Below are 18,506 nucleotides of genomic sequence, written 5' to 3' on the forward strand. Positions count from 1 at the left end.
AAACAGACAAATTACCAAAGATCCTGACCATCAAAGCCACCAGTTAAGCGTGTTCTGTCTTGCTTATTTCAGACAGACCTGAGATACCTTAAACAAAAGCAGACATACACTAATCATATCACATGAAACATGATGAGTCACAATGCCATAAGGTAGCTACATTGACAGCAAACCAGATTTGGCAGGACTGCTCTCAATGCTCTATTAATAGGTTCGTGATTCCTTTTCACCACCCAAGCAGTAAGAATCAGGCAGTGGTTTGAGATGCTCCATGTTTTTGATTTTTGCCATTGGATGTGGAAAATGCATGACAGAAATGCATAACCTTACTAGGCATCACTGGCTGAACACTGTTTCAGCAATTAAGCTTAAAAGCAGAAAAACGCAAATCCTCCCGGACCTGGGAAGATAAAAAGCTAAGATATGAAGAAGCATTAATTGAGTCCCAGCCTACCTTAAATTAGTTTAAATGTTATCAACCTAGTGGGCAGCAACTGTACCTGCAATATGATCCCAAGATACTGGGTGGACAGATTTTGGTTCTTTATTAATGTGTTCACGTAGATCCGGTTAATTGGAAACAATGCTCAACATTGCAAGAGAAACTGGAGGAACAGATATGGATTCAACCACATGATGTCAGGCTACTAGATATCTTCCCAAGTTATCAAGTTATGTATTAAAATTTAGTATTTAAGAGATTAATATTTTTATGGTTAAAACAGAAAAGGGTACGCTGTACAGCAAAACACAGCAGAAAACTACAAGAGCCCACATATCCTTTTAGTTTAAATTTAATTTTTCAGATAGAAGTTATCTATGTACAATCAGTGTGCATTGTAACAATTCTGTTAATAAAGTCATTCAAATCTTCTAAAATATTAACTGGCTGCATAGCACATTTGACATTATTGCCCATGTTAAAGAGGGAAAACAAATGGATTTACAACAAATTTTGGCTGATTTGGATTCTGAGGTGTTCAGATATTGAACACTCCTTCTTTAAAACCAATGCACCTGAAAAGCTTTCCAGAGCACAGTTTAGCTGGATATTTCTCACGATTTCATTACAACAATCACAACACTGACAGTTTAATAGAAAAAAAAAAAGTATCTAAAGTATCCAATAAAAAAAGGAGCACTAAATGGAATAAAATATTCCCTTTCCCCATTTTTACATTCTGATTCCATCAAGATATTTTATTAAAACATTTAAGTACACTGACTTTCTTTCATACTTGTGACAAGAAGGCCTGAGTTGGTGGGGAAAGGAACAGTCAAAAAAAGCCTGAGTGGGGAAAAAGCTCATTTAATTAATTTACAATAATTTACAGCCATTTGTTGGTTTTGTTGTTTTTTAATTTTTTTGTTTGTTTGTTTCATAAAAAGGCATTATAGCTGATCACAAACAGGAGAAATCCTGGCTATTTTACAGTTATAGGTACAGAATTTAAATATTCAAGCTTGTGATGAAAAGTGGCAAGGTGGTCGCAGTGTACAATGTAAACAAGTAGCTTTGGAAAGTGAACAAAGTCCTTGAGAGTTCTTTACTAAGAAACAAAAAAAATAAACTCCTCATTCCTTCCTGAAACATGAGCACAGGTCAGTGTTTAAAAGTTCATTTACAAACATAATTTAAACTGTGTTCAGCCTAAAATCACTTTGACATGAAGAGTTTTATAGTAAGATCCAGTCTGAAAGGGGCAGTGTTGAGGTCCCTGTAAAAGTAAACATCTTCCATTTCTTAAAAAAAAGTGCCACAACATTTGCAGCACGGTGCAGCATAAACTTTAAATACAAAAATATTTTTCTTCTGTTGGGATAATAGACCTTGCATCCTGGAAAGAAGTAACAATACTGCTACTGATAGAATATCCAGTCCATATCTTTCAAGTCATGTAAGGCAATTATTGTGTTAGTTTACTGTATATGGCTAAAAGAAGGTCCAGAAAATGTCAGTCTTTGTTATGTTTTCCGGCTACTCCATGTATGTTCAGGTGTACTTTTGTGATCTGATGAGTGTTCAAATGGAGACCTGTGTCCCAGGGGAGATCTTGAACCATAAGGAGACCTCTGATCTAGTGGTGACCTTGGGCCACTACCAGAAGCTCTGTGGTCCATTTGCCAGTCTGAGTGGTACCTATAATCTCTGGAAGATTTATGATGGCTGTACTCTGAAGCAGAACGGTGATCTGAATGTATCCTGTGATCTGAATGGGAACGGTGATCTGAATGAGGCCGGCTGTCTTTTAAATTTCCTTCCAGGTTTGACCTGTGGTCTCTGCTCCTGTGGTCATCTAACTTTCTATGTTTACTATCACTGTAGTATCTAAAAAATACAAGTTTTTATATTAGATTAATGTTAACTGAACACACAGTAGTAACTACAGTTATGTCAATTTAACAGAACTGCATTAGAGATATATTCTCTTTGTAACTTTGCATTACTCAAAAAATATACTTTGGTGATTCCTATGAGCACACTATAAAAACAGGACGGGAATTCTGAAGAGATTTTACAATTGCTGGAGAAACTCACCTGCTGTCTTGTTTGTAGTGATCCCAGTCTCTGTGATCTTTTCCATTGCTGAAGGCTGAATATGGCCTTTTCCTAGAGTCACTTTTCTTGTAAGCATCTCCTTGATGCCTGTCTTTGTGATGATCATGGTATTGTGACAGATGTCTATCAGAAGAGTAACTGTCTCTGCTACTGTCATCATGATTTGTAGTCTCTTTCAGTCTTTCTACATCTGTTTAATAAACCAGAGGTTATGAGGAAGTCTCATACACTATAAATTCTCTTCTTCACCTAATTCAAACAGCACTTCCACTTATCAGATTTAAAAGAATATGACAACATTATAATTTGGCAGAAATATGATCTAAGTAGCTGAAAGACAAACACACTACTGCAGATGATGTAAGAGGGAAGCAATCTAGAAATGTAACATGTAGGGGTCAGAAACTGAGCTTCTCACCCTTACAAGCTGAATGGACAGGCTAAATGCGGTCCAAATAAGGAGTGAGTAGAAATGCCTTTGGTAGAGCAATTCTAGACAGAATGGCAGCAACTTCCTCTCTAAATAGGAAAGGCCCCCAACAACAAGACGACATTTTAAATGTACAAACTAGTAGCATTACTATAGCATTTTACTATTAGCAATTTACCACAGCATTTTACTATAGCATTACTAGCATTTCTATACTGTTCTAAAAATATGTTATGTTGATTTTAAATACATGATAATATAACCAAAATATTACATAAAAGTATTACAAGAATGCAGGTGTGGGAACATAGAAAACTGTATCTTTAAGTCACAATTGAAGTTACAGTTTGCAATTAGTTATATGGGATGTATTTTATTTTTGACAATAATGCTGTTTTTTTTTTTTTTTCTCTGAGGCTTTTTTTTTTTTTGACACTACAATGGCTTACAAATGGGCAAAGAATTTCTATGAAGTTTAAAGGTTTGAGTAGACTTCTCTACCTTGCCAAAATAAAATACAAAATGTAGGTTTCCATTTATTTTTTTTAAAGGATGTTCAACTAAGTTGCTGCTCAACCCAGTAAGTACCAGGCTCAGTCTGTGCTCTGCTGAATTTCTTCAAACTAGTTTATTTATACTAGTGTGCCTATCTCTACCAAATTTTGCAGTATAGGACACAGATCTAGGTGACAGATAAGGGTATGTGAAATGAAATATACTAAAAAGATAAGATATCTAGCACAAGATCATATTTAAGATTTCTTACCTGGATTTCTGATTACATGGGTATTCACATTGCTGCTAATATTCTGGTCATTGTGTTGCTAAAAGAGATGAGTACATGAACTTACTGATAAATCTCAGTTTATCTGAATACTTTAGAAAAATATCATAGAATCATTAGGGTTGGAAAAAACCTCCAAGATCATCTAATCTAACCACCCCCCTACCACCACTATCGCCCACTAAACCGTGTCCATAAGCACCATGTCCAACCTTTCCTTAAACACCCCCAGAGACAGTGACTCCACCACTTCCATGGGCAACCCGTTCCAATGCCTGACTGCTCTTTCTGAGAAGAAATGTCTCCTAATTTCCAACCTAAACCTCCACTGGCGCAACTTGAGGCCATTCCCTCTAGTCCTATCACTACTTATCTGCAAGAAGAAGCTGACAACCAGCTCCCCACATCTTCCTTCCAGGTAGTTGTAGAGAGCAATGAGGTCTCCCCTGAGCCTCCTCTTCTCCAGACTAAACAACCCCAGCTCCCTCAGCCGCTCCTCACAGGACTTGTGTTCCAGGCCCTTCACCAGCTTTGTAGTCCTTCTCTGGACACGCTCCAGGGCCTCGATGTCCTTGTACTGAGGGGCCCAAAGCTGAACACAGTACTCGAGGTGCGGCCTCGCCAGAGCTGAGTAGAGGGGGACAGTCACCTCCCTGGTCCTGCTGTCTACACTATTCCTGATACAAGCCAGGATGCCATTTGCCTTCTTGGCCACCTGGGCACACTGCCGGCTCATGCTCAGCTGAGCGTCAACCAACACCCCCTTTTGTATGGGTGTTTGTATACTTTTCCTCTGCACAGCTTTCCAGCCACTCTGCCCCAACCCTGTAGCATTGCATGGGGTTGTTGTGACCAAAGTGCAGGAGCTGGCACTCAATGAGGTTCAACACAGCTAAGTGCCTATCGAAGGAGACTACTATAAACAAAAAGCAAGTGCTTATTTAAAGTGTATATACCTTGCTGTGTTTCTGATAATCCTTTAAATCTAAATGAGTTATAACACTTGAACGTTTTTATATTTAGAGAGGGTCTTAAAATATTACCTGAGACTCTTGGCGCTTTTTGATTGCATGCTTATACAGTTTGTGCAACTTTCTGGCATCAAATTCTGTAAACTTAGAGACAAAAATCCACAAGTTTCTGAGGAAGAAGAAAAGAGATGTTGTAGTTCTTACATATATTCTTTTTTTGCTGTAGTTCTTACATATATTCTTTGTTTTTTGTATGACACAAAACAGCATAGATATAATTGAAATTAATTCAACAACCTCAGTAAAAAGAAACACTATAAAATCTGTTACACAGACTAGTGCCTGGCTGCACAGCAAACATTATTTAGCTGTACATCAAACGTCTGACAAATTAATTCCTGTAACAATTTGACACTTTGCATTATTTATCATCATTACTTTAGAATTCGAAGTGCATGAACAGTAGTAGTATTATTATCAATTTCATTAATGCAATTATTTGTGGAAATGCTTAGAAATGTTGCTTTCAGTTTATGCATGCCTTTTGAAAGATCCACAATTCCAAATCCTGGTCAAAGATTTGAAAACAAATCAGTCTGAAGAAATGACAGAAGTGGCATGGCTGTAACTTCAAGCCTAATCTGTCCTATGCAGGAACAAAGAAGAACAAACACTAGGTCAAGTATAGATGCCAAAACCCTAAAGAAAATGTTTGTTTCTATGATTACAGATAACTAAACTGAAGTCTAAAATTCTATCAGACTACCAAATGCTACAATCCAGTAACATCTGAATTTTTCAGGCTCAGGAAGCATCAGTCTGATCCTTCACTCTGACTACTTAAGTCTTATTTTAACAACCACCAAATGGCACTGTAGTATTATTGGGAATACTAGCCCTATTATGTATTTCCACTTAAAGAAAAATAACATTTACTGAGGTGTTAGACAGGTGTTGTTTTTATATTTCAGACCATCTTTAAAATTTTGAAGTACGGCTGTTTTTACTTGCTTAAGCATTCTACACTAACAACAGTCTGTAAGGAAATTATAATGCTTAACTGACTTGCATATGGAAGTGTAGTATATATTTTCAGCCCAAGTTGTAGGATGTATTTTCAAGACTTAAGTGCACATTACGATAGATTCTTAATGCAATTTCAGTTACTTTTAAGTGTAATATAATGATGGATAAAGACATTTAAGAACTCTTTGTTTTGAAACACATCTGAGTATGTTATTATAAATAATTTTATTATGTCATATATTATTAGAGTATATTTTAAAAAGAATTAAATATTCTACAAATAAAAATCAAAGTTCAGCAGACACATTTGAATTGCCTATTTTTAGCATGAATTAAAAAAAAAATCCTCAAAGCTGAAAAAACAGATCCTTAAAGATAAGAACTCTTTCCCATTAAATATTTAACACTAAGTAAAAGTTATCTAGTGTTTACTTTGTGTTGTAAGAAGTGAGATTACTCCACCTACTGGATAAAATGCATTGCTATACAGTATGAAGAAGTCAATCTATTAAAAGCCAGAACCATTTATAATCATCTTGTATAACCCCTACTTAAGACAGCAGAAAAATACAAGAAAAAGAGGGTAAGAAACAAGAGAAATAATCAAAAACTATTATCATTAATACAAGTAATTAAAGATTTTGCTTTTACAAAACAAAAAGTCATGCAGAAAAACTTACTTCCTCCACTGTTTAATTTGTTCTGGATTTGTGTACTCCTTTAGGCATTCAGTAATGTGATCCCCAATTTTGATTAGACACTGTCTAGTATGTTCCAGCTGCTCCCTTTCAGAAAGGCCCTTCTCTGGTCTATCCAGTTGTTTCAATGCTGCTTTGACAGGCCTCATTCTTTCTTTGCACTGTATAATGCAGAATATATATATATGTATGTATATATATATATATGTATATATATAAATTAAAAAAAAAATTAGAACACAACCCCACCCATTACTGTGATATTTATACAGGCAAAACAGCATTGTTACAAGCAAAACCAAACACAAGACCTTGCTCACAGGGTGAGGGGAACGCATTGAGGAATACCACAAACAATGTGTCAACATCTATGGAGAAAAATCAAAGAGCCTGTTCCTTGAGAACAGAGAAGTTATGATGCCCCATCCCCGAAGAGTTCAAGGAAGAGAGTTCCATTGCTAGTTCATGACACAAAGCAATTAATCATCTGCAATACATATTGACTTAGCCACAGCTTAAATTAGATAGCTTGCAGAGCTCACTGCTTAAACCTAGAAGTGATCAGAAAAATGTAAGTGTACAGAGAAATCAAATGATTTCCAGTCACTAAACTATCCACACATCCACCTGAGTCACTTGAGGCCCATCCTGGGAATCACAGATAAGTCACTTGGAATGTTTAGTTTAAAAATATACAAAGACAAGTCAAGGACATACTCATGAGAATCTAATTTGCATGTCACAGCCAGCACCACAATAAATCCACTAAACCTGACCAGCAGAAACAGACAGACAACCGTTGAAATCTGTATGATAAAACACACAGAAGAAAAGCTCACGACTGCTCAGAAGAACTCATTGGTACCTTTCAGGCTTACCAAAGGCTGCAGTTGACCTATACAACTCTACATATATTGTGTGTACATACCTTTTTTTTTTTTCTCTAATCTTGATTCTGTTTTTAGACAGAAGTAGTAATTTAACTGAAATTCTTTTGGTGTCAAAGAGATTACTCCAGCCAGGTATTTCTAAAGGCTTTAGAATTTGTTCCTTCCTGTGTCTAATAATTTATGTCTGTGATACTGCAGGAGGGAAGTACTGAAACTTAATTTCTCTTTTTATCTTACTAAGAGGAAAAGCATTTATGATAAGATGAAGCCAGAGACTCCAGCAATTGCATTATGTATTCTGCTCTTGTAGAAGCAGTATACAGAAGTTTTTGTTGAGGATAGATCTTTACAGAGTATATTTAAAATCTATTCAGCATACAGACTGCTAGGTAAGTTTTCTTACTATACTGCATACCTGCAACAAACAACAGAATAAAACTGCTGGCCTGAAGACAAAAATAACTTCAGAATAGTATCAATATCATCCATTGATCTGAGACTTTACTAGCAAGAGATTGTCTGGTACTGTGCGTAATAATGAATAAAGAATCAGAAACTTCCAATTTTCAGAATATCAAGTGTAAACTTGTAAATCAAGTTATCAAAAAGGGACTTACCACACTAAACGTCTTCTGATCTAGTTCTTCGGATTCTTCTGATATAGGAACTGGTTCACTCGTGGCAGTAATGTGAACTGGAGTATCCAACAATGGAATTTTTTTAGTTTTTTCTTTATTTTCTGATTTGATTTCATTTACCTAAGAACAAAACATGAAAATGTTTGAGTATGTTTTGGCTCTGAAATTATCCTGTAATGTATGACAATAACCATAACTCTTGCATACTCTTCAATAATAGGAAGAAAAACTATGATGGTACATTTTACTTTCTCTGTGGGATGGAAAAGGAGAATGGAAAAGGAGTAAGTTTCTTTTCTTGTACCCATGCATACTCACAATCCAATGAAGATACACATAATTAAGGAAGTAATTCCCCATTTCATATGCCTGTCTTCATGGTTGCAAGTGGTAAAAATGTAACTTTAAATGATGTAAAAGATTTCAATGAAATGACAACTGATTAGATCCAAAATACCTTTTCAACTCAAAATCATTCACAAAAACCTAGTGGCCTTTTCTGATGCTGTATAAGATAAATAAACCTAGTTACCTTCTCTTCCTTTACTTCTTTTTCTTTCTGTGTGGATTCTTTTACTTTGTTTTCTCTCTTTTCTTTAATATCTTTTTCTTTTAATTCTTTCTTATCCTCTTTTTCTTTTTTCTCCCTTTTCAAATCCCTTTTATTTTCCTTTTCTTTTGTCTCTCTTTTTTCTTCAGCTTCCTTCTTTATACCAATATCTGGCTCAGGCTTTTCTTCATTTTCTTTTTCTGCTTTTATTTTTTTATGTAGATGTTTCACTGAAACAATCTCATCCTGCAATATGCAAGCATATATGTCACATCAAACTGAGTTTCTAGCTATACAAGTTTCGCAACCATCAGATTAAAACATACTTTTTATCTGTGCATTTCTTTTTTTTTTTTTTTTTTTTACATAGATTTAACATCTATCAAATAAAAATGGATATAGGTGTAAAGAAAAATGAGGGCTATTTACTCATTTCCTTGATGTGACACAAAACAAGTACTGATTTGGCAGTGATAAGAAGGGAGTGAGAAATTAAGTAACTTTAATTTTTGTATGCCAGAAGAAGTCTGTCCCTGTAAAAAGCTCTAAAGCACTAAAGTCACTAAGGAAGTACGTCTTGAAAACTGAGCTGATTGTTCAGGACACTCAAGTGACACAGATGTTAGAAGACCTCTGCTCTAGTTAGCTTTGTCTCAGTAACTTTTTACTGATCCCACATTAAACGTTCACAGGAGAAGGCAAGAGAGTCCCAACTTCTATTCTTTTGGAGCTGTTCTTTTTACTATGCTCAAATAAAAAGCCTTACTTACAGACTGTCTAATAGAAGCCCATTTAATTATTTGATGATGAAAAATACATCAAGTATTTGTAATTTTTGTTAATGAGGTCAGAGATGGAAACTGATATCCTTTCAGACAGAAAAATACTATTAAGTAACAAAAGTAATATCACACAAGCACAAGAATCATCATAATCTTTTAATCAATTTAAAAGATATCTTGGACAAGCTGCAAAAAAGCAGATGTAAAGACACCTAGTACGTGAATTACAATAAATTACTTAGATTAGGTATCAAGTTATTAGCACTCTGACAGTTAAGTAGTTAGAGCCAATCACTTCGGTGTTTAAAGCCTATTTTGGGATCTAGTCTTTTTTTTTTTTTTTTTTCTTCAGAGGTGAAATTATTTGTCTCTGCCCAAAAGTATTCAAATAATGCATAACCATTATTAAATACACAAAAGCATTCTAGGCACTCTCCCAAACAGAACAGTCAATCAACAGACTGGCAGTGTCTTCTGTTTTGAATGAAGACGAAGTCTGACACTCTTTTTTTTTTTTTTTTAGTAGTCTGAAGACTTAATTTATGTTGTTTTATCATTCAGTTGCCAATTATCAATTTACTGGGAACTATGAAAACACTTCGCAGTCTTACATTCCAAACAAATCATTCAAGTTATCCTACCTACAAAATAAACTAGTCTACAAGGAAAGGTTAGTTTTTTGTTATTTATTTGTTTGTTTATTGGTACAACTTTATATTTATACTTATAACTTATTATGTTATATACTTATATAGTAAGGCTTCAGTTAAAACTTACTACTTTTTTTTTTTTTTTAACTTTTCTGCAAACTGTATCATAGTTCTCAGACCTAATCTATTTCAACTATGTATTTCAATTAGTGTATTTCAATTAGTGTTTTATCTTTACAGAAAAAGTTGACAATTACAATGGCCTGAAATAGTTTTAAATGATTATGAAAGACACTTACATAATTTGGTTTATATTAAACCAAGCAGGAATGATTTTAATGATACTTATAGATTTGCACTTACTTATTTAAACTATTTCAAAATTATAAAAGTAGGTATTTAACCCTAAATGTTATGTTGTTCTCTCTAGTGGTTTCTGCTGTGTAATAGATATAAGAAATAGATCCAACAAAAGCAGAGGCCTAACAGAATACTTCAGAAGTAACACAACATAATGAAGTTAAGTAGTCTTTTTGCATAATTAACGTCAAGACATGCAGAAACTTTCACTTGCACATCTTGAAACATCATTTATTCATGCTGCTCCTTCTAATTGGGTTTGACTTTTTTTTTTTCTGCTGGTCCTCAACTAAAACATACCTGAAGAACCAGTTGCTACTACTGTAGCAACACACTAGTCAGAAACATTCCATATTTGTATGTTGTATTAGATTTACATTTCTAACAGATACAATGCTGAAGTCTTTAAATAACATTGAAATTGATCAATGATACTTTTAATTTGACTACAACATTATTTAATAATAAAATTTGGAAAACTACTCATAATTCCTCGGCTACTGGGTTATCACCAAATTACAACACATAGTCCATGCAATTGTGCTGATGGAATATTAACAGTAACAACCACAGGAAGAAGATGCCATTCAGGTGCTTCAATTTTACTAGGTCAAACAGAATATAAAATAGAAATTTCTAGCAGTCATCTTCACTATATGAAAGATATTTACCTTGTTATCCTCCTCATCATCATCTTCATCAGATTTTTCTGAGGGCTGTGGCGATGAATCACTTTTTATTTCTTCTTTTATTTTTGAAGCCTTTATCAACTTATTCTTCTTAGTTCTTGTTTTCCTCCTCTTTGAATTGCCCTGAACGCAAATTAGTACCTTTAATACAGCAATTGGCAAGCATTTCCTCACCAGAGTTGCAGAAAAAGATTTGTTTTTCTATCAAATAGATTTCATTTTATTTATTGACAGTAACGACCACCACTGTTCTCAGGACTGGAGAGAGCACAGTGCAACAGTAGAGAATACTAATAAGAGAGAATGCTAAATAAGAGAGATTAATACAATGTGATATTTGCAATTCATTTCTTAAGTTCATCTCATGTAGTTATGATTACCAGTACTCCACAATGTAAAAAAAGAGACCGAAAAAAGGAAAAGGATCTAACACCAAAAGAATATTATTTATCTTGCTACTGAATGCCAAATTTTACTTACTGCACCAGCAAGCCTTTGTGCTTCCTTTCTTGCAAGGTCTTTATTCAGTAATTTTATGAGGTAGTCTGCACGAGTCTGTAACTGCTTTGCCTGGGGTTTCTTATCTGGATCATCAGGTAAAATCTGAGGAGAATGTTGGTAGTATGAACTATGAGTACGCATTATCAGATTTCAAAGGTATTAGCCTAGAGCACTCAGAACAGAAAAAGTTTCATAAAAGAAGGTGGATTCTTCCACTTCAACTGTATCTAGCAAATATACCAGCATGCTTAAAAGCAATGGAGAATTTCTTATGTTTTCATTTTTCTAAAAATAGCAAATGCTACATCTTGGAAATTGCCTCACGAAATTTAGAACAAATTAGACTCAGATTTCTGTTTCCACTCTGATAGTTCATTCTGGGCTCCTCTACCAGTCATCCACAGAACTCCCAGTTCAGCCTCATGCATCCTCTAAATGAAGAACTCATTATTACAGTATATTGCAGATGCCAGAAGTACAAATGGGTGGTTTAATAAAACAGAAAATGAATTGAAGGCAGAAGTATAAATCATTACTAAACAAATTTGGACAAAACCCTGCCTCCTTAAATCTCAAAGCTACAGGTTGTTCACACTGTCACGAAGTTTGCCTCACCCTAGCTTTTTCCTAAATGTGTTGCTCACTATTGCTAATCAGCTATTGCGGTACTTCAGTCTGACCAGTACAGCTATTTTCATGTCATGATTGTCCATCAACTGAAGAACCTTGGGATTAAGTGGTGGTGGAGTAACCAAGACAAATCCCTAGAAAAAACTCCCTTCAAAAAACTCAAGAACAAAACAAACCCATCTCAAACATCTAAAATAGGGAAGCAAAAGACAGAAAAGAAAGAATTCAAATGACAGAGGCCCACAGCAATAGGGAAGCATAACTGACCATAAGAAGGCAGATTTCAGCTGAATACCAAAGACTCCAAATCTAATGACACACCACACAAAGGATAGATATGTGGAAGTACTACAGGTATGTAAAATCTCTGCAATTTCACTTATCATAAAATATACTCTTTCAGTAACTGTCACTAGCATTATTATCTAAACAAAAAAAGTCCTTGATAAAACATTGTAGATGACATACCTTCTGTGTCAAACTGAGATCAGGATCCATTTTTATCATTTCCCAGCTGCCATAGCCATATTCATAGATGCCTACTAACAGATTGGAATCATCTTCTTTACCCCAGTCTATATCAAAATGAGCAGCCTTGGTGTGGCATGGGATTACATATCTAACAGAAATAAATCACAACGACAAATAAGAGATTTTTATTTCTGAAGCTTAGGAAAGAGGATGCTGACTTACTAAGAACAGAAAACACGCATCTAGTTACATCACTACGATGCTATTATACTTAGGAAAGTAATACAAGTATCTACCACTATACTTTCTTAACATTTCCAGAAAATATTTGTTGAAATCAACACTGAAATATGTTTTAAAGCTGATCAAGATTATATTGATCATGATAGACAAAAGACATCTGTCTGTGGCCCTGGGTGGTGTCACAGAGTTGGCTAATTGTGAAGTTCTCTTGTTTTATACTTCTGTATAAAACATCATCCAAATGAAACTGCTAACTGAATATGCGGATAGTGTAAAGATTGTGATACACAAGGAAAATAAGTTCAGAGGGTGGTAATTACCACCAACAGTTACCATCTACTGCAGTTTGACATATACTGCTTTCCCTCAGGCAGATATGACATATGGAACAGCTCATCAGCAAGCCTGACTTTTAGTCTTGATGTAGTACTATGAGTAACACAGTGAGTACAGTCCAGAAGCCAAAGCTGATACTGACCTCTTCCTTCCCTGAAGGAGGAAGAAATAATGAAAAACAAATTTGGAGCAGTTTGCTGCTGCCAGTCCTTACAGGGAATGGAGGGACAATGCTGTGACAGTTTCCTCTGAGTCCGGGTTTTCTGAATAAAGCAAATAAAGCCTGAACCATTTTCTAAATTATAACTTCCTTTAGGAAAAAATACCTTTTCCTTTCTTCTGGATCCGAAGGAATGGATTTGTGCAATGGTGCCAACTCTTCTTCATGAGAGATGACTAGCTTTGCATTCACCTGCACTCCTGAGATTCGAAATGTTGGGCCTTTAACTTTCCCAAGTCTACCTCCTTAAAATAAATGATCGAAGTATTAAAATGTTAGCTGTTACATGTATCTTATAAAAAACAAAGAAAACAAGCAAGTTCACTGCTATAGCTATACTATCAGACTTTTCCTTAACATAATGGTCTAATTAAGCTCCATAATCTCAAGGTCTTTCAGATAGTAACAGATAATTTTTAAATTTCACAGTAATGCAAAAACAAGCTGCACTCAGCAGTGACAATTAAAAAAAAAAAAAGGAAAGAAGTTGTTGTCTTAGTATAACCCTTTTTCAAAATCACCCAGAATGATAACATTTGTTTTTTCCCCTAAGAATTGTTTGCTATTATGATCAAAGTGCAAGAATAATTCAGACTTCTTAACACTTTTTATTCCCCCTCACACACACAAACACCTCCAAACACACTGTACCTGCTCTTTCTTGTCCACATGAATTGTCCTTTAAAGCCTTAATGCATCCATTATGCACAAGCTCTCCCAAACGTCTAAGGTCTGTTTCAGATTTATCAACTAGCTCAGCATCCCTAGCTACAGCATCTAACCTGTAATACAAAAAAAACATACATTTCTATAGCTCTGCAAGTTTAGCAATTGCAAATGACTCCTTCAGATTTTGAAACTAGAAAAATGATCATCTAAGTTATCAGTCACCTGCACTTGTTACCCATGCAGTTAAAAAACAGTTATATAAAAGAATATAGTAATTACAAAAAGGAAAAAATAAGAGATTCAGATATCAGAGAACAATATAACAATTACTATAAAGGGCCCTAACTCTACAGTTTTGAGATAGATTGCAGTACTTTTTTTTTTTTTTTAAAAAAAAAAAAAGAAAAGGAACCATTACATATGACACGATCATATAGAATACACATATTGTCATGGAAAATAAGGATGTTAAGTTTTTCTTAAGCTTTTTGCGTTATTCCATATCTTAAAAATGAAATGGCAAAAGTAACTTGAACAGTGGATAACAGTCACAGTGGATAAACTGATGGTCTTTCAACAGGCTATCAGACAAGACAACAGCATGCCTATCACCAATGCAGATTAAACAAGACAATAGGTAAAATACAAAGAAAATAACAAGCAGTCCAGCAAAACTGAAAGGTTTCTTGATGCTAACCCAGAGCCACGTTACAGTCAAGTTAAAAGACCAAGCATATTATTTTCTCTCTATTCTAAGGTTTCTTGGTATATTGTTCTAATTTTTATGAAAACAAGGTTTAAAGTCGCTACACAATTGTAAGTTTACCTTTCAAGAGGGCCACCAAATTTCTTGTAACTCTTGATAAACCTAAAAACAGAAAACAATTTTGCAGTTTAAATGTATGCTTAACTAACTACATTAGTTTTTAATTGCTTGAATTGTCCATAAAGAATTGTATTGAAATCCTAACAATATTTTAAAACCCATAGCTTGATATATATCAAGATAACCTGCACATAGTCATAGCTCTATTTGGTTTAAGAACAGATATAAATAAAACAATAGAAGGTACAATTTATTTTTTATTAAAAAAAAAAACAACATTTCTTTTACTTTCACATGACAAAATTCAGCAACTAGATGCTTTTAATCAAAAATAAAATGGAAATTTGTAAATAGAGAATTCAGACATTATGTTATATCTGAGCATAACATAAGGAGCAATCTGAAACTCAATACAGGTGATTTTAAGATTTCAGAAAATACAACGTGGAAGATAAAGGAATGTTAATGCTTTTGGGATAAATAACTGATGGAAAGAAATGAGAAGTAGCAGGATAAAGAGGGAATTAAATAAAAATAAAGGGAAAAAAAGAAATTTCCATAACAATCAAAGATTCAAGTTGATAGTGCAAGCATCTGAATACACTTGAAAGAATAAGCAATCCACTTTGTTAGATGAAACAGAAAGGCAACAAGAATCTTTAAAGGATTATTAAGGATTATTATTATAATAAGAAGTATTTTGAAAGATTTAAAATATTTTAGAGAAATGTGAACACCTAAATTTCAGAAGCAGAGTAACATTTCACAAAGACACAAAGGCAAAGCAAAGGCAATTCTTCTTCCTGCCAAAAAATACTGTAGCACCAGATTTGAGACCAACTGTTCAAGATACACTTCTCAAATGGGATTTTGTATTTTTTAGCTTAAAAAGACACCTTATGAAATTAATTCAATTACAGTTTCAAGAAGCTTAAAACAAAACAAAACCCACTCAACTTTTTTTTGTAGTTATCACCAAAAAGCTGTACATGTTCTTTCTGCAACTTTCACATAGAATCATGGGAAGTAAACTATTTTTCATATGTTAAAAAAATAGTTCACCCATTGTTATCAAATCTTTTTTGAAATCACTGTCCTCAAGGGATGCAGGAATTTAGAGTAACAATAATCAAGTAAAAAACAATCAAGAATCATTTTCCAAGCTAATTTTATCCCTTACCAAAATGGATTCAAATTCTGGCCATAACAGTTCAACTATGTCAACACCAGAAAGTACAAAAACTGCTTTTGTACCTCCTCAAGGTAAAACATTAAATAGAAAGAAAAAATTCAAATAATTTCACAAAAATAGACTGTCTTTAGTATTTTTGAACTCTATAATGATTTAAAAAAACAACTGTTTTGCCCCTTTAAACATGCACATCACCCCATATCTTACCGCCTGATCTCCGCATCACTAAATCCTTTAATATTTTCTCGAGGAATAGTTCGTGGTCTTCCACGCTTTTTTGGACGTTTTCTTTCCGTGATGGAGTCACTATCAGATCCAGAATATCTTCTGCTCCTACTGCGTCTTCCTTCACTTCCATTAAAGCTGATCTGGAATTTCAGAATAAACAGTTCAGAACTACATTATTAACACAAACAAAATAAACTTTTACCTAGCCTGTCAAAAATATGAATTCAGAGAAGGAAAAAAAATGCAAAAATAAAAATAAAAAGACAAAACAAAAATACAAGTCAGTTAAAGCCCAGAGGTACCTGTTTTGCACAGTTTCTCATCCTTGGGAGCATATATATTTCTTCAAGTTCTTTTTGTCTTTCCTCCTCTTCTATTCTTCGCCTCTGGACTTCTGGGATGATTTCTTCCCAGTTTCTTGAGTTTCTTTCTGGTTCCAACTCAATATCGTCTTCATCCATATTGGAAAAGTTGGCCACCTTATACATCAGAACGTACGTATTTTCATCACTTAAACAAATGACTTTATTTAAGCAAAACTTAGCAAAAGATATTTTAGGAAACCTAAGTTCTTGATGGCATATTTTATGCATCTATATATTTCATGCATTTGTATTTATTACTGCTTTATAATACACATAAAATCTATACGTATAAGTTTCAAGAAACACTGTCTCTAATGAAAATATTTTCGCTCATTTATGATACAGATGTACTCCACGCAATATAGGCTCAGAAAAGATGAAAATTCTTCTTCTTTTAAAAGCTGACTAATGTAGAGCATAACAAAGCACATCCCCAGTAGCTATATTATAGTTAACTTCCTTCAGAATAAGTCTAATGACATTTGAATGCCTCGGTTCATTTGAGACTGTAGTAATGCAAAACTATCCAAACAGTACACCGTAAGAATTAAAAAAGATTGTACATGAACCATCAGCAGAATAGTGATTTAATAGCCTACTGATCTAAACACTTATCATACTATATATTTTAAATTAAAAAAAAAATCACCCACATGACAATATGTCTAGCTGGTGACAGCTGGTGACAGAAAGTATCTGTCATTCAAGTTTACTTCAGTGCTGAAAGCAATTTCTAAAAGTCATCAGTTAAGAAATCCAGACATTATATTTTGTGTTCAGAAGTACCACAACTGCTTAACATTAAAGGCATTAATGCAACAGTACCCAAACCTCTCCTCATTAACACGTTCATAAATATCTCTTATTTTATTAGTAAAATACATTATAAATATTTTTAAATGTTTGTACTGAGGGTATAATGAAAATTATTAGAAAGAGATAGAGAGTTAACTTATTGTGGCATCTCTTTTATAAGAATGAAGGAGATAGGTACATAAAAGAAAAACAGAAGTTTTTAATAAGGGAAAGTAATTATGACAGGAGGGAGATGACAGAGCAATACCTTGAACTGTGAAAGCAACTCATCTCCTACAGTTAATGGACCTGGCTCATTTTCCCTAGTTTCAGCCCTCTTCAAGATTTCATCTATATCCATTTCCTGAAAAAGATTGAATTTATCTTTATAATGAAATAATTCATACATACGTTGGGTTGTTTTATTTTTCAAGTCTAGAAACATTACTTACCTGGGGCTCCTGTTCTTCCCCTTCAGGTTCTTTAAAAAGTTCCTCTGCACCAAATTTTAAAATTGCTGACAATTCTTCTTTATTAAAAGGTGTTGAGCTGAAATACAGGATGTTTCAGGAAAAACATTTTATTTTAGTAGACTGAAAGAATTCTCTATAACCAGGAGCCAGTTAAGCTTTCTTTTTACTGTCAATTAAAATTTGATATGGAAACAAAAATCTACAAAGACAAAACACTTTGCAGTTTTTATTTATTTAACCTTGGTTTGCCTTTCATTAACAAAGTGAACTTACTGACAATTTTACTTACCTGTCAAATATAATTAAATACAAATTGACGTGTAAGATAATAAAAATATACCTTGAAGGAGTAGAACCTGTATGTAGTACAGTTTTTCCTGTAGTGTCCATTCTCTGAATTACTAGATGATCTAACACCATCTTCTTCTTGGCTCTTTCAAGAATATCTTCTTCTACTGATCCTTTTGTGACTAGACGATAAATATTAACCTGTATTTTAAATGTAAATTTTTGATGTATTTAAATAAGT

The 18,506-nt window shown here is 34.0% G+C and overlaps 1 protein-coding gene across 3 annotated transcripts in view; it reads right to left on the minus strand.

The window, feature by feature from the left end:
* Nucleotides 1–791: 791 nt before the first annotated feature.
* Nucleotides 792–18,506, minus strand: part of CHD1 (chromodomain helicase DNA binding protein 1) — a 54,594-nt gene continuing 36,879 nt past the window's right edge. For 2 of the 3 annotated variants that reach the window (XM_050716213.1, XM_035564193.2), the window contains exons 20-37: nt 18,318–18,466; nt 17,957–18,053; nt 17,773–17,868; nt 16,647–16,823; nt 16,324–16,484; nt 14,925–14,966; nt 14,081–14,211; nt 13,536–13,674; nt 12,628–12,778; nt 11,509–11,631; nt 11,011–11,151; nt 8,530–8,793; nt 7,977–8,117; nt 6,452–6,630; nt 4,818–4,914; nt 3,757–3,814; nt 2,540–2,750; nt 792–2,329 (exon numbers count right to left, since the gene is read on the minus strand). In XM_050716213.1, coding sequence (XP_050572170.1) covers nt 1,966–2,329; nt 2,540–2,750; nt 3,757–3,814; nt 4,818–4,914; nt 6,452–6,630; nt 7,977–8,117; nt 8,530–8,793; nt 11,011–11,151; nt 11,509–11,631; nt 12,628–12,778; nt 13,536–13,674; nt 14,081–14,211; nt 14,925–14,966; nt 16,324–16,484; nt 16,647–16,823; nt 17,773–17,868; nt 17,957–18,053; nt 18,318–18,466 — 2,721 coding nt within the window. In that variant the 3' untranslated portion in view covers nt 792–1,965. The remainder of the gene's footprint in view (nt 2,330–2,539; nt 2,751–3,756; nt 3,815–4,817; nt 4,915–6,451; nt 6,631–7,976; nt 8,118–8,529; nt 8,794–11,010; nt 11,152–11,508; nt 11,632–12,627; nt 12,779–13,535; nt 13,675–14,080; nt 14,212–14,924; nt 14,967–16,323; nt 16,485–16,646; nt 16,824–17,772; nt 17,869–17,956; nt 18,054–18,317; nt 18,467–18,506) is intronic. The other variant, XM_035564194.2, reaches the window with a different exon arrangement.

This window comes from Cygnus atratus, chromosome Z (assembly GCF_013377495.2).
Source record: "Cygnus atratus isolate AKBS03 ecotype Queensland, Australia chromosome Z, CAtr_DNAZoo_HiC_assembly, whole genome shotgun sequence".
In the NCBI taxonomy this organism is placed as follows: Eukaryota; Metazoa; Chordata; class Aves; order Anseriformes; family Anatidae; genus Cygnus; species Cygnus atratus.